The sequence below is a fragment of the Alexandromys fortis genome, unplaced genomic scaffold (assembly GCF_014885135.2).
Source record: "Alexandromys fortis isolate MF-2015 unplaced genomic scaffold, M_Fortis_MF-2015_v1.1 scaffold_26, whole genome shotgun sequence".
Lineage (NCBI taxonomy): Eukaryota > Metazoa > Chordata > Mammalia > Rodentia > Cricetidae > Alexandromys > Alexandromys fortis.
In genome coordinates, this window is record NW_026067894.1 from 16295493 (window position 1) to 16320974 (window position 25482).

The following is a 25482-nucleotide window of genomic DNA, read 5'->3' on the forward strand; positions in this document are numbered from 1 at the left end:
GAGACAGGGTTTCTCTGTGTAGCCCTGGCAGTCCTTGAAATCACAGAGATCCACCTGCCTCTCTGCCTGCTGGGATTAAAGCCATGTGCCACCACCACCTGCAATATCCCCTTCTGAAAAGCAATATTCTCGAGCTATCAACTTTGATCTTAACAAACGTGCAGAATTCCAAGTGGAGAATCCAATTTGCATGGAAGTAGGATATGGAACCAGATGCCTAGCATTTGCCTGCATGGAGGAAATTATCCTAAAGGCACAAAACAAGTCTAAAAGGTTCAAAGAATCGACCTTACCTGCATCCCTGACTTCTGCAGACGTTTTCTTCTCTTCTTCATATTTTGCAAAAACCTTTTCACTTAAGCCCTTGGATATTCTGAAAAATAAAATCGAGGTCACAAAGCTGCCCAGCACTCCCTTCACTCCCTTCTAACTGCCCTCAACAGGCTGATGTGGAGAGGTGAAAAGGAAATTCCATGTTTGTGGTGACTGCGGGTGATACAGTCAGTGTCCAGCAGCTTTTAGAGCTCACGCTAAATATAGATAACCACAGTCCTTGGCTTCAGGTGGCTGTAAATGTCAAATTACAGCCTTTTTTTTTTTTTTTTTTTTTTTTTAAAATCGAGACAGAGTTTCTCTGTAGCTTTGGAGTCTGTCCTGGAACTAGCTCTTGTAGGCCAGGCTAGCTTTGAACTCACAGAGATCCACCTGCCTCTGCCTCCAGAGTGCTAGGATTAAAGGTGTGTGCCACAACCCCCGGGTTTTTTTTTTTTTAATATTTATTTATTTAGTATACAGTGTTAGTTTCCATGTCTGCCTACAGGACAGAATAGGGCACCAGATCTCATTATAAATGGCTGTGAGCCACCATGTGGTTGCTGGGAATTGAACTCAGGACCTCTGGAAGAACAGTCAGTGTTCTTAACCTCTGAGCCATCTCTCCAGCCCAACCCCCGGGTTTTTTTGTTTTTTTTTTTTTTGTTTTTTAAAGCAATCACTCCTAGCTCCTAGAAAACTACTACTCAGATTGGGATTGAAGCTAAGTGGCAGAGCACTTGCCTGGCAGACACAGGACCTGGCTTCCATCCTAAGCCCTTTAAAATTCTAACACCAAAGTCAGTGTTCATGGCAAGTGAAGAAAAACCAGGTAAGCTAATTAGGAAGAAGAAAGAGAGAAGAGAGAAGGAAGAGAAAGAAGAGAGAACAAAGAAAAAGAAAGAACGAAGAAAGGGAGGGAGGGAAGAAAAGAGAAAAAAGAGGAGGAGAAAGAAAGAGGAGAAGGAGGAAGAAAGAGGGGGAGAAGAGGAGGCAGAAGAGGAGGAGGAGAGGGAGGAAAAGAAGAGGAGGAGGAGTAAAAGAAAGAAGATCTTACCTGATGGCTGAGAACTTTCTAGCTTTGGCTTTATTTAGAAACTTCTGGTACTTGGCAATCTTTTCATCTAAGGCTCTAATCACTGCTTTGGTGTCCTTTACCACTGGTTCTTCCTGAGAGTCCTGGGAAGGCTCTTCCACAGCATCCGCTGTCCCTGCTCCTGACTGCTCCTGCTCCTCCTCCTCCTCCTCTGCAGAAAGGCTTTCCAGATCGTCTTCCATGTCTGACAGCTCCACAGGAACCAGGTCATCCGCAGAAAACTGAGGCCCCACATTGATTTTGCCGAAGTTCTGGCGAACACGTGCAAGGATCTGTTGCATCTCTGAGTTTGAGTCCTGGGAATGGCCTGCTTCTAGTTCCTTTTCAGTGACAGAATCTGACTTTTCAGCTTGGGTTTCCAAGATCTCTTCTTCTGGGTTGTTCTGGTTTTTTTCTGCAGGAACTTCCAGTGGTGAGGAAGGTGGAAGCTAGAGAGGACCAAAAGAGGCATGAAGAGACAAGCAGAACCAGAAAAGGAAACCCATGCTTCAATTCCTACCCGGCTCTCGGGTGAGCAATCCTCCTCTCAGATCTAAGCAAAGAAGGGAAGACCCTCAAATGTGAACGGCGTCGCTCATCTACTCTGAGCCAACGTAAGGCAGCAGAGCAGCCAGGACTGTAAAAGACCAAAGTGACAGTGTGGTTCCGGAGGAAAGGTACCAAGCCGATGAAACCAACTGACCAGTGAGTGTCCTCCTTGGTTACAGGAACAGGGAGCAGAGGAGGCACACAGAAAAACAGACACAAGTCCAAGGAAGTAGAAGCCAGGTCAAATGAGGACCAGGAAGTATAAGTAGAAATATAAGGAGACCTCTTTCCAAAGAGTTGACCCAGGCCAGAATTCAGAATGAGCACTGAGCCTAGAAACACTGAATGGTTTATTTTGGGTATCCACGCACAGACAGCATGTGCCAAGCTTTCCACAGCACTTCTCATGTGATTATCTTCTCTGTGACCTAGACTCAAATAATGACTCTCCAAAGAGTGGCTGGATAAAATGTTAAACAAGTCCAGAACCCATGAAATGGAGGAAATTATACAAAAGTTTGTATGTTTTGAGCTGGCAAGTTGGCTCAGCTGGTGAAGGCACTTACTGCCCAACCTTATAACCTGAGTTCAATGTGCAGAATCCACATGGGAAAAAGCAAGAACCAACTCCCCCAAGTTGTTCTTGGACCCTCACAGGTACACCATGGCACGCATGTGTGTACACAAACATATTCAAATCACAAATTTTAAAAGTTTGTACATTTAGCAGTGAAGTGATTTCTAGATTTCTTTTTTTCTTTCAAGACAGGGTTTCTTTGTATAGTTCTGGCTGTCCTGTAACTTGCTCTATAGACCAGGTTGCCCTCAAACTCAGAAATCCGCCTGCCTCTGCCTCCTGAGTGCTGTGATGAAAGGTGTGAGCCATCACACATCTTGCAATTTCTAGCCTTCAGATCTTCAAGAAATGACCACTTCACCCACAGGAAAAGGAGGATGAACAAAAAAAATAAAAGTGAGAAACACTGAGTAGGGGTCGTTCTTATGAGTCAGATCTCTGCTGAGGGCCAGCTCCTCGGAAGCTTTCCCTAACCTCACTCACAAGTTTTCCTCCGACCCCATCAACACTTCTCCTGGCCACGTCCTCATGATACAGACAACTCTGAATACTTGGCTGCATTTAAGCATAAAAAAAAAGAAAATTGTATGTTCTTGGCACAGAGGCCCTAAACCCTCTGGATGCTTTTGAGGGATGTGTGCCACCTGGTATCCCTGAGGAACACCTTTCCAGCATACTTTAATGGAACTTAAAACTTTAGCTGGTTTCAGGTAGGACCCAGTCAGCACAAAGAATGAAGCAACAATCATAGTCTCACCTCCAACCTCTGGGGAGAGAAGAAGGGCTGGAGATTGAGCTGGATCACCTATAGCCACTGGCTCATCTACATAATGAAAAATTCCTCTACAATGGCAGACACTGAAGTGCCCACCCAGCTCAAGAACACAAGGTGCTGCCTCTTCCTACATGGCTTAGGCATGGATTTCATTGGGCTCTTCTGACCTTTAGCCTCTGTAAGAAACCAGTAACCACAGATAAAGTACTCTCCTGAGTCATGCTATTCCTCTAGCAAACCGCACTCCAGAGCCCTGAATTTGTAGCTGGCTGAGTGTAACTGTGATGCTATAATACCATAGCAGGCTGTGGGGTCTCCACTAACTCTGGAAATGAAAACCAGAACCTCAATAGTCAGAGAACTTCAGAAATGAAGTGGAAAAACAGTACATACTCAGTATCTACCACACACGTCTACATGCACTTACATAGCTCGACTCCAGCCCCACCACTAGAATCTAACTAAGTCCATCAGAGCAGGGATCTGTCTGCTTCTTACTGAAGCCCTCTGGTACCCTAGAAACACGAAAGTCAAGTGTTAATATTGAGTCTTAGGACAAATCACTGTCCAGGTAAGACCCATGTGGAAGCAGGGAGCTTCCTATTCATGTTTCAGCTCAGTCCCCAAGCCCAGCATCTCCTAGCCAGAACATCAACTCCTTCCATGCACTCTCAGCTTTCTTTAAAGCAAGGACTCCCATTCACTCCCTTGTTCCTGAGGCTGTGGTTAGTACAAATAAAGGTTTCTTCATGAATGAACACCTATGCTCCCACAGAAAAAAGACATTTAACAAATATTAACGTCTTCTTCTTCCAGTCCCAAAGGCTGGTATCTGCACTCGTTCTTCTGTCTTCTTTCAAATGTTCCTCAAAAAGGCTACCCTCTCTGGAATGATACACACATAGCAGAAACGAAGATGCTGCCCCACTGTTGTAAGAGGCCGCTAGCTCGTTTCCTGGCCATGGAGACTCCTGAAATAACCACACAGAAATTGTATTAAATAAATCACTGCTTGGCCTATTAGCTCTAGCTTCTTATTGGCTAACTCTTACATCTTAATTTAACCCATTTCTATTAATCTGCGCATCACCATGTGGCTGTGGCATACTGGATAATGTTCCATCGTGGGGCTATAAGGCTTCTCTTTTACTCCGCCTCCTTTCTCCCAGCATCCAGCATTCAGTTTAGTTTTCCCAGCCTAGTTCTACTCTGCCCTATCAACAGACCAAGGCCGTTTATTTATTAATGAATAAAAGCAACACATAGACAGAAGGACCTCCCACATCATTTCCCCTTTTCTTATGTGAGATTCCCCTCTGTAGCTGTGATTACCATTGACTAATAAAGAACTTCTTTGAGCCTATGGCAGAGCAGAACAGAACTAGATGGGGAAAGCTAGACTGAGTGCTAGGATAAAGAGTGCAGAGTCAAAGAGAAGCCATGGAGCCCTGCTGGAGAATGGAACTTTACCCATGGCAATACAGATTAATGGAGATGGGTTAATTTAAGAAATGAGCTAGCCAGAAATACGCTTAAGCTATTGTCCAAATAGTATTGCAAATAATATGGTTTCTGTGTGATTATTTTGGGGCTGAGCAGCTGGGAACTAACAAGTGGCCTCCTACAACAGCCCACGAAGGGAGACAACCGACAGTTATGCCACATCGGGGTCATTTGAACCCACTTTCCTTCAGGAGCTGTGTTCATCCTGTTCTTACCTGGGGAGCTGTCGGTGGCTCTGCATTGGGTGGCTTGACAAAGAAAGGGATCCGACCTCTCTGCCAGTCATTGAGAACCATCTTACCCACAGTCTGTAAGTCGGGCTCTCCACCCTGCAAAGACAGGATAAACTCCCAGTTAGACCCAAAGAGCAAAGTACTTCCCCATGGGGGTCATTTCAGCCACCCTGGCTGCTCATCAGCATCTAGCTGACACAGTTCCTACTGCTCTCATGACGGCAAGTCTGTGTGTCCCAGTGCCAATCCCCAAACATATTGGCTCACCTTCAGTAACTTCCCAGTACGGAAAGCTAGTTTCTCAAGGAAGTCCTCAGCATTCTCCCAGGAGTCAATCCTGTATGTTTTACTGATATATTCTGGCTTTGCTCGTTCAAGGACAGCACCAATGTGGTCCTGAGGAGCCTTAATTTTTTCAACTTGAACCTAGAAAGTAATGGAAATGCTTTGTTCGACTCTTTTAGCACAGACTGAAAAACTCAGTGATCTTTATTAAGTGAAACAGATTTCAGTATCACAAGGTGAGTGGGGCCTTGCTAGAGTCTGTGTCTGAGATAGCTAGGCAGGATCAAGGAGCACCACTGAGAGCTGACCACAGTCATGAAGCCCAGAGATCAACTCTAATCCAACCTTACCGCAAACTGACTGTGGCCGCCACAGGCAGCTTGAAGTTGGAATGCTTTGTGTTACTTACTCACTGGCAGGAATGGTAAAAATGTCTGCAAATTCCACAACCCAGAACACAAAAAGGAATCCAAGAATTTCCGAAGGAAGGGGAGGAATGTGCCAAGGATGTATGCTAGAAGCATGGTTACAGTTAAGGGGATCGCTTAAAGTGTTCAGTCATATTCAGAAACAAGTGAGGAAATGCCTGAGTTCCAAGATGACTCAATCCAGAAACCCACACATGAATTATCACCAAGCATAAACAAGCCCCGCTTCCCTTTGGATCCCATGTGGAAACTACATATTGCTGTAGGATGACACTGACCAGATATGCCCACAGCCCCTCGACCTCCTGAGGCAGGCTGAGTGGAAAAGAGGCTGCTCTGTTCAGCATCATGTTCTTGCGTCTGGTTAAACAGGCTGACCCCAGACTGCCTTCTGAACGAGGCGTGGCAAAAGCTCTCAGGGCTCCCCCAAAATGAAAACAGAATTGTGAAGATCAAATACCCACCACTCCTTTGAGCACTATGTCGGTCTCTGAGTCCTCAGAGGGGTAAACCACACCAGGGCAGTCAATCAGGAATATACGACGCATCAAGGTAATATACTGCCAGACCTGCAGGCAGAAAATTCTAAGTGTTGCCAGGGTCAAATACGAAAGCTTAACTTCACGAATCTATGATGTTACAGTATAAAGTTAGAAAGGGGAGAAGGGAGGGCTAAAGGAAAGCAACCCGCTGAACCATGGGGCCAGATTCTACCTTTTACTTAAGCCAAGTATGACACACTCCCACCAAGCACAAACTAGAGTTCCATTGCTAAGAGTCCTAGAATAAGGCAGAGGCAGGATTTCAATTGCACAAACCCACCAGTGACCCTCTCCAAATCTTCAAAGTGCTCGGAAGCACAGAACTGTTCGCCTCTTTGCCACTGACTTCCAAATACCAGAATCTACCTAAAGACTGAGTTTTTGTTCCTTTTTAACCAGGATGCCAAATATTCTTGGGTTGGTTTTATCAAAGCAAAAGGTCAGAATTAGGAGCTGGAAGGATGGCTCTGGTTTGGAGCACTTGCTGCTCCCATAGAGGACCCAGGTTCAGTTCCCAGCATCCACATGGCAGTTCACAACTGTCAGTAACTCTAGTTCTTGGAGATCTGGTGTACTCTCTGGCCTCTGTTGGCAAAAGACATATGCATGTAATGAACATGTATACACAAAGGCCAAACACTCATATACATAAAAATAAATAAATCTTTTTTAAAAAAATTGGGAGTGGCAATTTACAGAAAGAAGACTTAAATATGAAGGACACCAACCAAATCCCACCACAGTAACCTAGTAGCATATAAGGCATGCTCAATCTTGGGAAGCAGACAGGGACTAGGTGCCAGGTACACTACAGTGTGGTATATGTGTGTGGTGTCCTGGGTTTGATCCCTGGTGCTGTCAGAGAAAGGAAGAGGACAGGAGGAAGGGGAGACAAAAGGAAGCTCTCCGTATCTTAAACAGTCGCGTCTCCATAGACATACAATGCAGAGCAGAATTCATACGCACCTTTGTTTCTCCTGCAATGGGGGCCACATTGCAGACCTTCTTGGATCGTAATGTGTTTATCACAGAGCTCTTGCCTACATTTGGATAGCCAATGAACCCAACACTGATTTGTTTCTTGTCTGTGTGCAACTGCGGAAAGAAAAGACTACCCATCACATAATATGCAGCCATAGAATCCCCCAGGTCAGGCTGTGTTACTTGGCTAATGGAAGACTACTTACTACAGTGCAGAGCAAACACAACTTGATGTGAAACTGAGTGAAGCCACGTCCTCAGAGGTTAACAACATATACATCAAACACAGGAAAAGAGAGCTTGTGCATCCCCTCATCTTGGTGCAGCACCAGGTACTGGAGAGACTAACAGATCCCCACCCAGGGCATGCATATCTGACCACAGCCTTGGCTGCATCAGCAGCAAAAGGCAAGTGTTCAGTCCCACCCAACTCTAACCACCACAGTGAGACCAACCCTCTAGCACCCTGCTCCCCCAGGGCACCCAGACCTAAATCTACAAACTTCAAGATTTCCTTCTGGAGATACAAACCCAAGGAAAATGCCCATGTCCCTAATTAATATTAGCCTTCAGTGATATCTATCACTCAACAATCCCCACATCAAAAGAGACACCAAAAGTCTATCAAGATTGTGGGAACTTTTGCTTTCAATTTGATACCAGTTCTATGTTGTCCAGGTTGGTTTCAAACTCCTGAGCTAAAGTGACTTTTTAGGGGGAGGAGGTTCCCTGTCTTTGAGTAGCTGAGATTAGAAGCTTGTGCCACTGTGCCCAGCACAGTATTTGAAGGCAGACCCAGGCTGGGAGGAGCCAGTTACCATGGGAGAAGGCTAGCTGCAAAGTGGATTACCTGCCTGCCTCTATCTATCTTTCTATCAGGGTATCTGCCCAAATATTAAGCATACGAAGAAACAACAGGAGAGACAAACAGCAGAAGAGACAAAGACCTCTACCAGAGAGCTGCAGGGACAGCACCCTAGCATTTCAGCCAGAATGGTGAACACCAAGGAACAACCAGCCCAACACTGCTGTCCGCAGGACAGGGGAAGCAGGGGGCGTGGAATACGTGCGCAGGGAAGACGGACAGAAGCAACCTAATTGTGCTCAGCATCAGCAGACAACAGGAGGCCGAGGCAGAAAGATTGCTGCAAATTCCAGGCCAGCCTTGGCTACACAGTGAGTATGAAGTCAGCCCGGATCACAGTGAGATCTGGTATCAAAACACCACAAAATAAAAAACCCTCCCCATAAAACAATGAGTTCGAGAGAGACAGGGAGTATGCACGAGTACCACTTCTAACTGGGCTTATAGCTCAGTAGTAACAAGTTCTTATTAGCATGTCCATGGCTCTGGATTCAATGCCACACACACACACACACACACACACACACACACACACACACACACACACACACACAACCAAAAAACCAATGAACCAAAATGAGTCAACCAACCAAAGAAAAAACACACACTCAACAACAACAAAAACCTAGTCCTAAATTTTTAAGGCAGGACACATTTAATAAGTATGTAAAATCATGGGGAAGAGTTGGGGAAATAAGAAATTTTAAGTCATAAACATGTACTAATAGCACATGGAAAATGCCAGAAATGATGGCTAAGAGTCAAAAATTGCTTCTGGGAAATGAGGAAGGGTGGGACAAGAGCCATGTCTTTTGTTAGAGCCAGGCAGAAAGGGGGGGATCTGGTTCCAGGATATTCCTGAAGTGATGGGGATGACAGAGTATGGGGCTGGGCACCTATCCTCTGGCAAAGGCTGAATCACTAGGCATCAGGGATACGGCACAAAGAAGGACAAGAGAGAAATGAGGAAACATCTCAGACCCCTCAGACTCATGGCCTGTGGGTTTTTATACCTATAAACAGTAAGAAGTGAGCCAGCAGTTTTGAGACAGATTTCATTATGAAGCCCATACCGGCATTAAACTTTTTGTCTGTTTGAGACAGGGTTTCTCTATAGCTTTGGACCCAGTCCTGGAACTCACTCTGTAGGCCAGGTTGGCCTTGAACTCATAGAGAGGATTAAAGGCGTGAGTCACCACCCCCGGCCTGGCCAGGCTTCAAGTTTTTGATCCTCCCCTCAACTTCCCAGATGCTGACCTGAAGTTAGCAACTTTGGACACCCAAGCCAGCCCCTCACATAAAGTCAGCTCTACAACTACAGCAGAAGCAGCCCCCTACCTTCCCAAACTGCCGCAGAAGCTGAATGAATGCTCCTTTTCCAAAGGGGTTGGTGAGACTCGCATGGAAAGCAAGTGTTGGGTAGTCCTGGGAAAGCACAGCGACCCATCGTTTCTAGGGGAGAAAAAAAAATATGCTAGTAAATTATAGTTTGTTTGTTTACAATATTCGGAAGAATCTGAGCTGGAATTACTGGATGGCTTCAAATAGTGTTGCCTAAGGGAACAACAGCTGTAATTCTTTGAGATGTTCTTTCAAGTATGACAGTTAGTGCTTTGTCTTTCGTCTAATAACTGACTGCAAAACAATATTCCAGAAAAGCTATCATGACTACCAAATGCAATTAATGGAACACAATGGGGAAGCAGCCAGTGACTGGCAATTGCCTCCATGGAGGGGACAGAAATTCCTGCAGGGCTGCCCCCAATCCGAGGACAGAAGGTGGCTTTGCCCACCATGAGCGTTCATATTAGCCCTGTTTTCATAAGAACGTGCCAGTGACCATAGTCCCAAGAGTATGACCTTTCTGGGCTGTGTCGAGAACCATGCACTAATGTGCAGCGAAAGGTTTGTCCTAGATGCCCCTGCTAGGACAAGTTCATAAGCTGAACTTACTGTCGCCCAAGTTGGAACAAGATCACACTTATTGAGTACAAAAATGAGGTGTTTCCAGGGTTTTTCCTTTTTCAAGTAAGCTTCGATGTGAGGGGAACGAGTACCCATTGGATCTCTAGCGTCAAGTACTTGAACTACAACATCTGATGAGTCGATCACCTGCAAATCAAAGAGGCAGAAATGATTGGTTACAACACATACAAAATGAAGGGGGACATTTAAGGGAACCCAAAGGAAGAAAATAGCATTTAGAGGCAACTGCAAATAGTCTACTGAGGAGAGTGGGTGTGTGACATCCAGTCTCAATGCCCAATGAGCAGAATTCTAAAGTTTTTCATTCTAAGAATATACAAAACTTTTCAGATTTCAAATAGGAAAGATAACTTAGAGCAAATCCACCTGACTCACAAGTACTAGGTATACGAGGTACGTATGAGTTTGTGTATTTTACAGAAAATTAAATCTGCTTAGTTTACCTTTATGGTACTAGTTTTCTATTATGGTGTGCTTGGAATTCCTAATAACACTATTCAGCCAGTTCAAAAGCACTAGGTCAGCACTCAGGAGTATGCACCTTTCTTCCCTTCCTAGACATGTGCTCCCCCTTGCAGACAAGATAGTGAGGCTGAATACCCTACAATTCTTATGCCGCACTAACCACGTGGGGCATCACCCTAACAGGTAATCTACAGAAGACTCAAGGCAACACAGAACACAAGTGCTCTTCCTTTCAAGCACTGTGGTTGTATGCCGGAGGCTACATCATACTTCTTCATGGAGTGAAGAGGATGAAGCCAGCAACAGAGCGTTATTTCATCTGAGAGCTTCCGCTGTCAGTCAGTGCCTGCAAACTCATAAATTTGAAGGAGCCGCCCAGGGACTACCACAAGTCTTACCTTGTAGAGCTCTCCCCAGATTCTTTTCGACTGCCCCTTTTTATATATCTCTTCTTGAGCTTCATTTCTAGGGAAGAAAGGACTGGAAATGAGCAACTGAAGCATTATCAAGATTAAAGGGAAACGGTGGTGGTTCACGCCTATAATCCCAGCACAAAAGAGGCAGAAGAGGAGCTCTGTTGTCAAACAACTTGGTCTACACGGTTAATTCCAAGCCAGCAAGGACTGTATAAGACTCTGCCTCAAAAATGCAAATATACACAACATACACAACAACAACCAAAAACAAAAAAGCCCAAAATATACCAAAGGAAAGAATACCTAAGATGATGCACAGTTGGCTTTAAGAAGGAAGGACGTGCCAGGAGTGGTGTGCACGCCTTTAATTCTAGCACCATGAAAGCAGAGGCAGGAGGAGCTCTGAATTTCAGGCCAGCCAGGGTTACACAGTGAGACCCTGTATCAAAAGGTGGGTAAAGGCAGGGGCTGGAGACAACTCAACAGTTAAGACTGCTTACTGCTCTCACAGAGGACCTGAGTTCATTTCCTCACACACATACGGCTGGCTCACAACTATCTGTTATTCCAGTCCTGAGAGATCTGAAACCTTTTTATTGTCTCTGCAGCCACCGTACACATGTGGTTCACACACTTATGTGCCGGCAAAACACACTAAGATAATAAAATCAATCAATCAAAACAAAACAAACAACTCCCCCCAAAACCTTAAACACACATATTTAAAAAATAAACACACATAATTAAAAAATAATAAAAATTAAAAACCGCCCGGGCGGTGGTGGCGCACGCCTTTAATCCCGGCACTCGGGAAGCAGAGGCAGGCGGATCTCTGTGAGTTCGAGGCCAGCCTGGTCTACAAGAGCTAGTTCCAGGATAGGAACCAAAAACTACGGAGAAACCCTGTCTCGAAAAATCAAAATAAATAAATAAATAAATAAATAAATAAATAGAAGGACATTATGACATATTGCCATGAGACTGAGTGAACCTTGAAGGTACCATGCCACATGAAATAAGCCAAACAAAAAGATAAACAATGTGTGATTTCCTTCATCCAAACATAGTCCTGTCAAATTAGGGTGATGAGAATTCACAGCTGACAGTGATATGGCTGGGCACCAATGCAAATTCTATGCCACATGTATGTTACAATAAAAAAATAAGTAAATAAAAAGGGAAAAGGCACGGTTGTAGTGAAGACACTGTCACCAGGAATTAAGAAGGGCACAGCAGGACCTGTGTGTCACAACCTACACTTCACAGCTCTCGAGAGAAGCACTTTTTTGGATAATTTCTAATTGCTTACTTACTAGCCTCAAGGACATTTATTTAAGAAAAATGAAACAAAAATAGTCTGTCCTCCCCAATTATCTATTCTACCTTTTAAAGGAAGTCGACAGCAAAGCCAACAAAAAAGTTCAAATATTGGCCAGTGAGATGTCTGAGTAAAGTTTGCTGCTAAGTCTGACAATCTGAGTTTGATCCCCGGGGGAAGGAGAACCGACTCTCACAAGTTGTCCTCTGACCACACATGTACACTGTGGCACATGCCTTTAATCCCAGCACTCAGGAAGCAGAGACAAATGGATCTCTGTGAGTTCGAAGCTAGCCTGGTCTACAGAGCAAGTTCATGAACAGCCAAAATTGTTACACAGAGAAACTCTGTCTCAAAACAAACAAACAAAAAACACACCAAAAAACCCCCAATAACAACATGAAAAAAGCTGGGGATGGTGGAGTGTGCCTGTAATCCCAGCACAGGGGAAGGCATAGACAGGAAGATCTCTGAAGCTTGTTAGCTAGCCAGTCAAAGCAATCAGCAAGTTCCAGGTACAAGAGATACTGTCTCAAAAACACAACGTGAAGGGCAGTAGAAAAAGATAGCTGCAGGCTGGAGAGATGGCTCAGGGATGAAGAGCACTGGCTGCTCTTCCAGAGGTCCTGAGTTCAATTCCTGGTATCCACATGGTAGCTTACAACGATCTTTAAATTCTAGTTCCAGGGGATCCAATGCCCTCTTCTGGCCTCTATGGGTGCCAAGAACATACTTGGTGCATACGTACGAACATGCAAAGTACCCATACACATATAAAATTTTTTTAAAAGGTTGACCATTCAAGTTGACCTCTCTGTCCATGTGCACAGGCACATCCCTCCACATGAACACAAACATTCAATTAATTCTAATAAATGAATACGCTACTTCTCTGTTTGGTCTCGATGGCCTGCTCTTTTCTCCACTGAGACAGGATGGCAACAGCAATGAGGTGACACCATCGCAGTCTTCACATTTCTGTGAGACAGCTAAACCTGCCCGTACAGTCCTCCAGCACTGCCTCAGAGAAGCTAAGCCTGTCTACAGTTGCCTATCAAAAGTTCGCACACCCTTTGATTTGATATCATGACTTGCCAATCAGTAATCCTTTTTGGTTTTGTTTTGTTTCTTCATTTGTTTTGTGAGGTAGGGCCTCACTATGTAGTTCTGGCTGTTCTGGAACTCACTCTGTAGACCAGGCATTCTCAAACTCACAGAGATCCACCTGCCTCTGCCTCCGAGGTGCTGGGGGATTAAATGTGTGTGCCTCTCAATAATCCTTAGGGATGAGGAAGACTCAGTGTCACTGATGAGCACAGGAGAACCTAGAAACAGCACAACTATCCAATTAACAAAGCGTGCCACAATGAAAGTCTACTGAAAAAGGTATATTTGTAAATAAAAAATTACTATAGCTAGGTGTGGTGGCTCACGCCTTTAAGACTAGCACTTGGGAGGAAGAGTAGGAGGATCTCTGTGAGTTTGAGGCTATGTAATAACTCTACATGGTGAGTTCCAGGTCAGTCAAGGCTAAATAGCAGACTCTATCTCACAAAAGAGGTATTGCGGGAATCTCGATAGGTGATTTGCTATTTTTAGCATATGACTCCCCACAAGACTGAAGAAAGCTTACGATCCTTCCTCTCCTTTTCCTATTCCTCTTCCAAACAATATAAAATGAAAATAAAAACTCACCACACAAAGTAGGACACATACATATGAAAATGCCATAATGAAAACCATCACTGTGTATGATAATTTAAAAATAAGCGGAGGGTGGCAAGATGGCTTACTGTGTAAAAATGGTCTCTGTAAGCCCGACAACCTGAGTCAGATCCCCAGGGCCCACATGGAGAAGGAGGGAATCAACTCCTCTGACCTCCTTACTGTGGCACTCATATACCCACACAGACATACACAAAATAAAAGGATACAAATTTTAACAAACAAGCAAACCCCGAAACCGTTATGCAGGTTCATCACATTTTCATATTATCTTTGAAAGGTCATAGAAAAAGATCAACCATAAGCCGCAGTGATCTAGAGACCCAGGAAGCCAGAGCCAATCTCCAACTTAACTACATTCTGTAATTTTCAAATGGCAGTGTACACCACTGACTTACAGAAGAAGAAAACATTACTCCTTTCTCCTTGGGAGTGAAGAGCAGTATGCGGTGATGAAGCCATGTGGAATTATTTTTGGTCTGGCCTCCACTGCACTGACGCCTCTAGTCTGAGGAAACTACTTGTGAGCGCCACCACCACGCCCCACAGCAGCACTAAGGGCTCAGAGAAGACATTCTGTAGCTAGTACAGCAGCAAGGATCAAATGCGTACCTTACACCAGTGTCCTCCGTCACCAAATCACGGTCTTTGCCCTGGTCATAGCTCTCAGTGGACATTTCAGCATTTTCTAGAAGGGACTGCATATCACTTGCAAACAAGTTTGGCCGCTTTCTCTGTGACTTTGGACCAAATGTACTTTCAAAACTTTCAGTATCAAGAATGTGAACCTTTGCATTCTGAAGACAAAGGAGAAGCACAGGTAAGATGTAGGAAAACATTGAGCACAAAGCTAAAACCACTCAGGGAAAGGGAAAGGTGTCTGCACTTATTTTTTCGAGACCACACCAAAACCTAGGAGAGCACAGCCCCAGTATGGATTTAAATCTGCAATGCTTGTTTAAATTGCACAAGGGTTTCTTCTTTTCTGCAATACTATGAGCTTCCCCGCAGGAATCTAAAGGCAATACAGACACCGAGTATGAACAGCCAAGTGAGACTTGCCAAACTCTGCTTTCCTTCCCCAGCACAGCCTCCAGTCAAACGTAATCAGGGCTACAATGATGAAAATTAACCTATCTTTTCTGACCCTTCTTTGGAGCTTTCAAACAAGGTGCATAAAATTCGCCAAATTCACAGGTTTTGTCAAGGACAATCAGTCAAACTTGTGTTTTTTTCTTTTTTAAACCAACTGTAAATGTCAACTTTTTCTTGGAAGTTAATTTCTCTCATGGCTAAAAGGAATTGCTTGTTTTATAAGCTGCATTTTAGTTTCAAATAACGTTCTCCCTAATTTAGGTAACGTTTTTATTAAATGCACATGGAAACTCTTCAGATGAAAAACATCTAGCAAAAGTCCAAAATGATAGGTTAGATGTGATAAAGGAATCTGATACTAACTAGAACTTAATGCGCCTGTAAAGGAGTTACAGGCATAGGAATTCTTGAAGCAGGATAAAAGTCCAAGATTGAGTTAGGATCTCCCACGTATCAGAATGTTAAGAGCTTGCAGAGACTCCTTTAAAACAAAACAAAAACACACCTTCTTCCCCTTAGTGCAAAGGCCTGGTAAGGACCAGCTAGCAAAGTGCTGAGTGATGCAGCAGCCCATACCTTCCTATCGTCCACCAACCCCCAACTTTCTCTGGTCTTTCAGTGGCCACCATTTACTTTCTACCTGAGGGACCACCCACAAGGAAAGAGCACTTCCTGTGGCAATGTGTTCTAAGAGTGGGCTGGGGAGGGCTCACTCGGTAAAGCCAGTTTATCCCTGGAAGGCACGTAAAAAACTACATTAAAAAGATGCAGGGTAGGGGTGGAGAGATGGCTCAGTGGGTAAGAGCACTCTTCCATAGCACCTGGGTTCAATTCCCAGCATCCACAAGGTACTAGCAACTGTCTCTAACTCCTGTTCCAAAGAATCTGATATACTTGCAGGCAAAACACCAATGTAAATAAAATAAAAATAAACTCCTGCAAAAAAATTATAAAAGAAAAAAAAGACGCAGTGGTATGAATCTGTAATTGCAAGGAGAGTACACAGTACAGCAGAAACAATAGCGACCCTGCCTCGCAAGGCTGAATAAAGGTGAGAATCCAGTTCTGAAAGTTGCCTAACAGCACACACGCGAGTACACACAAAACCGATATATCAACTTTTAAAACAAGTATGAGCAAAAATATCCTTAGAAATCTCCTAACTAGGCTGGAAAGATGGCTTAGCAATTCAGAACAGATGCTACTCTTCCAGAGGACCTGAGTTCAATTTCCAGCACCCACATCACATGGCTCCTACCTCTAATACCCAGGGATGTGAAACCTCTAGCCCCCGAGGGCACCTGTACTCACATGCACATACACATCACACACACACAATTAAAATCAAATCTTAAAGAAAATCTTATAACCTATGAAGCACATGGTTTTGAACCCATAAGCTTACTATAATACTGCACAATTAAAGTACATACACAAAGTTATGCTTTTATTACCCTGCTACAGAAATACATCTACCAGACAGAAATGAAGGTGCAAAAGTTAAAACATATCTGATTTGACTTCACTGTGCAGAACCTTTTCAGAACTAGAGTCCACACCATGCCACAGCCTCCAGATTAAAATAGGAAGGGCTTTCAAAGCCAAAGCAGAAAGCTCACCAATTATTCTTAATATTTTCCTGCATTAAAACACAAGCTAGGCTGGGTGGTAGAGGTGCACACCTTCAATCCTAACACTTGGGAGGCAGAGGCAGGTGAATCTGTGTAGGTTCAAGGTCAGTCTGGTCCACATAATGAGTTCCAGGACAGCCAAGGCTACATAGAGAAACCCTGTCTTGGAAAACTGAAACAAAACAAACCCAAAATAACAACAACAACAAAAACCAACAATAACAACAAATACACAAGCAAGCTGCCTCCTACGACTGAAGGTTCCTTCGTTCCACACATCAGATATCTGAGCTAGGAACAACTGGAACAAGCAACAAAGCAATAAATCCACAATAGAACTCTGTTCTTCCCAGAAATGGGATTCAATAGTTGTTTAGAAGATGGCTTTAGGGAGAAGAGACAAAGAGAACAAGGGAAATGAGCAACTTGTCTGTGGTTCATGAATTATGCTCATATGTTTCCCTGAAAGAAAACAGTCACTCCACTAATAGGTGCCATTCTTCTAGCCCATCATAAAACAGAACATAATTGACAAAACCTGAGGCAATAGGCAGCTTTGCTTTTGATTTCTGTTCTGTAAGTAAACACTTTTCTTTGAACTGTTTAATCCCTGTATGCATGTCAGTGTTTTCCTCCCTCCTCAGATTGGCACTGAAGCATGTGCACTGGCTGTTTCTGGGAACTATTCAACGCAAGTTAAAACGTGCAGGCAAACATTAGGCCACTTCTTTGTTCTGTGTGAACTATTCTGCTCTGGCCAGACTCAGCCCTTACTGTACTACAAAACCCCAGTGAACAACAATCTGAACGCACCCTTTGCTTTAGCTGAAACCACCTCCAAGATTTCACAAAGGCTGGGAAGCATAAAACACTGAAGGGCTCCTTCCATCTCAACCTTCATTCTACATCTCCCCAGAGATGATGAGCTATCACTGCCAATCCCAGGGGCCTCCTAGCCAGTCTGGCCTACTTAGTAGGTTCCAGGCTGGTGAAAGAACCTGCCTCAAAAGGCAAAAAAGGGAAGGTAGGTAGTGCTGAGGCTGTCTCTGGTCTCCACAAGCACATGTGAAGGCATGCATGCATACACACACAGATAACATTCCTAACAGCTGTCACTTCTTTAGCCTTATTAGCAGGGTGCTGCATGCTCACTGGGCCACACACAGGTGCTTCAGGTGTATCCAAACATGAAAAGAGGCACGTTCTCTTTATGGCAGGGAAGTTAAGATTCACGGAGAAAGGTAACAGGATAGAGGAGGGGATGAGTGAAGACCGAAACTCAGGTCTGGCTGCAAAGCACTGCACCCCCTGGGCCAGACTCAATCCATACAGAGAGTGGTAAAGGAGAGAGCCAAGTCTCCTAGTTCCCACTGCTGCCTATGAAAGCCAAAGACAAGCAGAGGTTATCTGCTCAGAGCTGGTCCACAAAACCCTACCACCAACATGGTGCTTCATCTTACATGAGGCTGGATTCGATCACGCAGAAGAGACATCGGTAACTTGCTTTGTTTCATGACAACTTTGTATGGATCCTTCATAACTTTATCCATTTCTTCTTGAAATTTTTGTAATGATGCCTGCTTGATCACACGAGTGTTTCCTATTTCACAGATAAAGACATTGCCATTTAATAAGGGATTGGTTTTGCTTCTGCCTTCATCTTCTCACTGACGTGGGGAAGGCAAGATGATAGGTCATTCTCAACTACTCAAGTGCCTGCACATCCAGCCACTCTTTGCAACTTATGAAAAGGGGTTCATGGGCCTCTCTTGTACTTGCACACCAGGAATTCACCCACCAACTCAGACACACAATGGGTTTCAACAGTTTTCCGAGCCCAACTTCCTGATTGGAGGAAACCAAAAATTAAACAGAACTGAATGGAAATGAGATCTGACAAATGTCTTAGTTCCTGCCAGTCCTGGCAAAGAAACCTGGAGCCAATCGCAGCTGATCATTCACAGAGACAGAGAAGAAACCCCAAAACTCAGAGTTAAGAGAGCTCAAAGGGACTGCTAAGATATTCAGGCCATCTACAAGGAGACAACAGCATCTGGAGAACGCCAGACTTCTGAGGTTAAAGAAAGCATCCAGGTCCACAGAGCACATGCAGACACGAGCGTCAAGCACTCACACTGACTATTTGCCAGGCACCATGCTAAGCAGGTCACATGGATTTCTTCTTAAATCGACTTATGATGGGGAGGACCACAGCCCTTGTGTGATCAGAGGACAACTTGGAGGAGTTACTGATGTCCTTTCCTCCTTCCATTATGTGGCTTCCAGAGACAGAACTCAGGTAAGTTCGAGGGTAACCATCTTTACCACTGAGCCCCCTGCCCCTTTTTCTTGAGTGAAGGATTCATGTAGTTCAGGCTAGCCTTGAATTTCTGATTCTCCTGCCTCCATCTCCCAAGTATTGGAATTATAGGTGTGCTCCACTACAACCATCTTGAGATGGTACTTTTCTTATCCCCATTTTAGAAATTAGGAAATTAAAGGACCGAGACTTAATAACTTGCCTCCGGTCACACACACACAACTTGATTCCAAATTCAGATACTCTGGACCTACCTGGAGTCCCAGTACCCAGCTCCATGATAAACAACCCCTCCACAGCCTTCTCTGGCATTCACGTACATCAATATTTACTTCCTTTGTGGTGATGGGGGTAGCCCCTAGGACTCTGTGTATACCAGGCAAGCACTCTCCCCTGAGCTCCTCCTGACTCTGCTTCTGTTTCAGTTCAGCCCATCAGAAGGCATTAAACAAAGTGACAGGCAAGGGTCACCTGCACTAGCACAGGGGTCAGATGCCGGGCAAGCCAGGCAAACAATGACTATCCCTACATTACAGTGGAGAGCAGGAATTCCTAAAGAAGCGCCAATCCCCATGACTGGAGAAACTCTCCTCACTACTTCAAGTACTAATAAAGGCCTCACCCTGCTGCAAGGCAAATGGAGCAGAGCACCTGCAAGGCCACTTCTTGTGCAACCATCTCCCAGGTAACTAGAAATGAAGAGGTGTATGGGCCCAGGTTTGCAGACGCCTTTTGTTTTGTTTTGTTTTTCAAGACAGGGTTTCTCTGTAGTTTTGGAGCCTGTCCTGGAACTAGCCTTGTAGACCAGGCTGGCCTCGAACTCACAGAGATCTGCCTGCCTCTGCCTCCCGAGTGCTAGAATTAAAGGTGTGTGCCACCGCCACCCGGCTCTGCAGATGCTTTTGAGGAAGGTACTATCTGCCTCTGTGGTCTGGAGGGCCCACTTCCGACTAAGAACTCATGCTCTTCCAAAGAAACAGTGTGAGGAGCCCACCACTTTCTCAGCTCTCTTCCCACTATGGGTATTCTTTATTGCCCTTTTAGAACCTTTGGCAGTCTCACTCACCAAAACCTTTTAGACATTTCAGCGTTTGAGACTTTTTCATACGACATACATTTGTAAAGCAGAGATACGGGACGATACTTACCAAACCATTTAATATTTGGCTCCACTCGTGCCACTGTGCCAGAAGCCACAGTTGATTGATACTGCAGTGGCTTAATCACTTTACCACGATTGTTCCTAAATTGAGGAAATAACAGATTTGGGTTGACGACAGAAGAAAGGCAGCAACAGCACAGGCTGGCGTACAGACCATGCTTTCCATCCAGAGGACTTGGGGGGATTTAAGATGATCATGAAATACAGACTCAGTAAACAAAAAGTCCTTCTACATTTGAAACAGATTGCCCAAAAGCCGGTTAACCTCTTGCAACAGAGCACGTAATGATTTCTGCTAGATGAGTAACAATGCCGATGTTTAAAAATCCATTTACTGTTTGTTTGCTTTTTAAAAAAAATCACATACTTGAGTTTTTTTGGTAATTATTTAAAGGCTGGTTTAAATGAATTTTAAGTAGAGGATGATTTATCCTGGAACTCAAAATTCTAAAACAAACTGCAAAGTAGGCGACAAAGGCAGGTTAGGTTACTGACGTTTGTGTTTTACACACAACTTTTAGAAGAAATGAATCTAATTACCAAACAAATTAAAACCAGCTAGCAAAATGCCGCTCTCAGCAAGTCCCTGGAGTGGAGGCTGCCTCAGCAGAACTCTAGGCTGTGAAGAGCATCCCAGTGCCACAATGCTGTGATCTGAAGTCTGGCTCTAAAAGTCAAGTTTCCTGGCAGTTTTCATAAGTAGTCTATACACTCTGTACTTGTATCTGATGGGTACTTAGTTGAGATTTGACACGGCACTGTTGGAGATCAGCGTGTGAGGAACAGGAGGACCACTTGCCGGGAAGTGTTAGGAAACAACCACCGCTTCACCATCTACTGCCCTGCCTTTAACTGTGCTATCAAAGCAACCCTCGTAGGAAAGAAATGACGTCCTGCTCCTATTTGGAGAAAGTAGGGGTAGGAACAAGGGGTGATTAAGTCTCAGTTTTAAATCCAGGGCATAAACAAAAGGAAAGGTTGGCCTTGCCCAATGCTCACCTGCGCTCCTTTTGCCTGTACATATTCAGACGCCGAATTGTGGCCCGGTCCCTCATGTTTTGGCCTCCAGCTCCCTGTACTCGATCTAGAAACAGACAATAAACCATTTGATAACCAACAATTGGTTAAGTACAGTCATTGTTTAAATGCACCAAACAGCTTACTCAACTAGCCAAGCTAACTTCGTCAAAGAATGCCTACTCTCTCTGTATGCTGCTCCAATAAATGACTTTGAGAATGTGCTAAGACAAGGCTAGAGACTTCCAAAAGAACGGGATGCAGTTACCACCAGTTTTCATTCTGGCACTGGCTCCTAGCTGTCCCCACTACTGGCCTCACCTCAATCCACACAACCGTCACAGAAGGAGATATGTCATGCCGACGTTAGCAGAACTAAGAAACAGAGACACAGTGAGTGGTCATGCTGTGCCAGAATCATATGGCTGCTAATCGGCACGGCCAGAATTTAAACACAAGCATCTGATCAGCCTGTGCTCTCCACCACAAAGGATACCTAGGTCTCTATTTAACAAATAAATAAATAAAATAGAACAACAACAAGACAATAGGGGCTGGGGAGATGGCCCAGGAGTTAAAGCACTGGTTTTTCTTATAGGGGATGAAGGTTTAGTTCCCAACACCCTTGTGACAGCTGACTCTAGTCTAGGGGACTCAAACACCCTTTTCTGACCTCTGCAGGCCCCAGGCACAAACAATGATGTGTGTGTGTGCGCGCGTGCACGCGCAAGCAGGCAAAACACAAATACACATAAAATAATCTTAAAAAATAGAGTTGCAGTGTTGGCAAAACTGAGAAAAGAAAAATAAACTACACAGAGCCAATCTTCAAAGAATCATCCTGCAGCCAGCATGCATTCTCCAAACCCCATATTTTTGATTGTTTGAGACAGGGTCTCTCAATGTAGCCTCACTGGCCTCAAACAGAGATCAGTCTGCCTCTGCCTATCAAGTACAGGAATTAAAGATGTGAATTACCAGTCCGCACACCCCCCAGGCCTTTTTTTTCCCCCCGGTTTTCCAAGACAGGATTTTTCTGTTTTCCCTTAAACTCACTCTGTAGACCAGGCTGGCATCACACTCACAGAGATCCACCTGCCTCTGCCTCCTCTGCTGGGATTGAAGGCATGCACCACTACCACCCAGCGACCCTCTCTTAAATAAGGACTTTGAAGACCAACCTGAGCAGCAGAACAGAGCAGCCCCACAAGGCAACTTCACAGCACGCTCAGGCACATTTATTTAGATACTTCATTAAACTCAAGATTTCAATTTGAGAAACTTATTCTTCCCATTTTACCTTGCCTTGCTCCAGAATAAAGAAAGTATCTGTGGCCGGGCAGTGGTGGTGCACGCCTTTAGTCCCAGCACTTGGAAAGTAGAGGCAGGTGGGTGTCTGTGAGTTCGAGGCCAGCCTGGTCTACAAAGTGATTTCAAGGACAACCAGGACTGCTACACAGAGAAACCCTATCTCGAAAAACAAAAACCAAAAAGAAAGGAAGGAAGGAAGGATAAATATTTTCAAAGGGAATATTCTAGTTGGAGAGATGGAGGATTAGAGAGATGGGTCAGTGGTTAACAGCACTGGCTGCTTCTCTAGAGGACCCAGGTTCAATTCCTAGCATCCACATGACAGTTCACAACTATCTGTAACTCTAAGACCTGATACCTTCACACAGACGTACAAGCAGGTTAAACACCAATGCGCACAAAATAAAAACAAATAAATTTTAAAAAGACAAAGAACTATTTGTAGTCTTAAAAGTCAAGACATGATGATGCTTTTTTTTTTTAAAAAAATTGGGTTATATTCCACATAAATTATGGTCTATATGCTGATACCTTAAGCTTCTGGGTTTAGAAGCCGTGTATCTAGAAACCCTCTTTTTGAACTCATAGCTAGTTCTCCTATTCTAAACTGTTAATAATTCTATTCACTTAATGTGTGGGTGTTCTGCCTAAATGTCTGTGTAACTAATGTACACAGTGCCAGGTGTTAGATCCCTTGAAACTGGAGTTACAGACGGCTGTCAGTATCGTGGGTGCTGGAAACCACACCCAGGTTCTCTGCAGGAGGAGCCAAGCGCTCTTAACCCCTGAGCCATCTCTCCAGGCCCTCATAATCTAAATTTTAAGAGAAAACCCAAAATAAAACTAAATTACTGGAACTCTTGATGGAGAAGTACACACACACATCTGGCTCTGTGCCCTTTTACTGACTATCTCTTTCTACTCATCCCCAAGGCTCACATCTGTATTTTAAAACTGTTGATAAACTTAAACTCTCCTTAAAAAAACAACATCAAATGAATGGCCAACCAGTCCTAAATGTTTTCCAAATAAATGGTATTATATGACTAAATACTGCTATGAAAGATAGCAAAGTAATGCAACAACATGAAACTTTTCGACATTTCCATTTAGTATTGCTACACGAACAGTGTATATGTATGTATGTGAGTATATGCATGTTAGTGTAGATGTCTTGAAGGCCTGAGGCATCACACACCCCTTGGAGCTGGAGTGACAGGCAGTTGAGAGCCAGTTGAACTGGGTGCTGGGAATTGAACTCTGGTCCTCCTGCAAGAACAGCGTGAGTGAGCTCTTAATCTCCCAGGGGTCTCTCCAGCCTCCTTGAGTGCCTTTGTAATTCTAAAGCCTTAATTATGCAAACTGAAAGAAAATACTGAGATCAGCTACCCTTGCAGCTCCATGAAGACAAGAGCAGATCTAAACTTTTTATTATTATTATTTTTTTTAGTTTGAGACAGGCTTTCACTATGTAGACCAGGCTGACTCCGAACTGAGATATGCCTGCTCTGCCTTCCCAGTGTTAAACACCCGTACTAAAATCATCGTCATATTTATCTGTAGGGTTGCCTATACAACATCTGATACCAAGAACCAATGCTACATCTATCACTTAATGGTCAAAGCTAACGTGGCACGAATGTAATGGTCAAGGGTAAAAGGTCCCCTGGGTCAACCTACTCCACTTTGTGTTTTCAGAGTCTGTGTCCTGCAGCCCAGGCGACCTCGAACTCGCGATGCTCCTGCCGAGGGCTGGGATGACAAGCGTGTGCCAGGACTCCAGGCTCCTAGTCCACTTTTCACCTGCCTTTCTCTGTACCTCAGCCTGAGAGGCGGGCAGACCTGCCAGAGGCTGGCATGCCGCGTGCCCCAACTCTGGAGTGGGTGCCCACACCGCGGGGCTCGCCGCCCAGGCCGGGCCTTCCTCCCCCGGGTTCCCGCGGCCTAGATTCGCCCAGCTCGCCGTACCCGGGTTGGTGCTGGCTGACGACCGATTGACGGTGCTCCGTCCTTTGTACTTGGGCTTCACCATCCTGACGACAGTACCGACGCCGCTCGTGAACACGCGGGGTAGACCACTTCAGAACTTCACTGCCGGGAAGGCGACCTACGTGAAACACGTTGGGGCCCGAACGCCGGTGACGTCACTTCCGCTCGCGCCACGCGCGGCCCAGAAGGACTTCCTGAGAACCCGCGGCGTTTTCCTTGAGCTGGCCTAGCTCCACCTCCGCCAGGCTCCCTTCTGCTTCTGGCCTAGCAACCGCCAAGCGTCTCCTCCATAGCAACATCCCGGTCACCCAGCAGCCCTGGACTCCCTGTGGGTCCCGCCTGAAAGAGAGAAGCCTCTTCTCAGGTCACTGCATGAACTGATCGGAATTTACTCTCCGAACCCTTCCAAAAGCTGCTCAGCAGCAGCAGGAAAATATCAGAACAGGCTATTCCTTCAAATTTTAGGCGGCAGTAGCGCTTGCATCTAATACGCACTAGGCTCTGAGTTCAAGCCTCAGCTCAAAACAAATAAACACTTTTACTCTCTAATGACTTATTATCACCAAGAGGGAGACAGATCCAAACTCCTTTCCATCCAGACAAAACTTGTGACCTGGCTCCGTTTCCTCTGACCTCATTTGTCCCTCCTTCTGACATTTATACTGAATCACTCTTTCCCTGAATCTGCATTCCTTCTGGTCAGTTCCCTGCTCAAATATCATCTATCCATAGGAATTGCAGACCCTAACAAATAAATCAGTATAGTGGCACACACCTGTAGTATCAATATTCCAGAGACAGAGGAGGGAAGATTGCCACCGCTTCTAGGCCAGTCCAAATTATATAGCAAGACCTTGTCTCAAAAAAAAAAAAAAAAAAAAAAAGCCGGGCGATGGTGGCGCACGCCTTTAATCCCAGCACT

At 44.7% G+C, this 25482-nt stretch overlaps 1 protein-coding gene across 1 annotated transcript in view; it reads right to left on the reverse strand.

Annotated features, from left to right (window-relative positions):
* The window catches only part of Gnl2 (G protein nucleolar 2), a 27265-nt gene extending 2543 nt beyond the window's left edge, over positions 1–24722 (reverse strand). The window contains exons 1-14 of the mRNA XM_050154108.1: positions 24540–24722; positions 21243–21327; positions 20230–20324; positions 18222–18361; positions 14648–14832; positions 10975–11041; positions 10079–10237; positions 9464–9577; positions 7246–7374; positions 6202–6306; positions 5292–5450; positions 5007–5120; positions 1370–1836; positions 294–373 (exon numbers count right to left, since the gene is read on the reverse strand). Coding sequence (XP_050010065.1) covers positions 294–373; positions 1370–1836; positions 5007–5120; positions 5292–5450; positions 6202–6306; positions 7246–7374; positions 9464–9577; positions 10079–10237; positions 10975–11041; positions 14648–14832; positions 18222–18361; positions 20230–20324; positions 21243–21327; positions 24540–24603 — 1963 coding nt within the window. The 5' untranslated portion in view covers positions 24604–24722. The remainder of the gene's footprint in view (positions 1–293; positions 374–1369; positions 1837–5006; positions 5121–5291; positions 5451–6201; positions 6307–7245; positions 7375–9463; positions 9578–10078; positions 10238–10974; positions 11042–14647; positions 14833–18221; positions 18362–20229; positions 20325–21242; positions 21328–24539) is intronic.
* Positions 24723–25482: the final 760 nt, after the last annotated feature.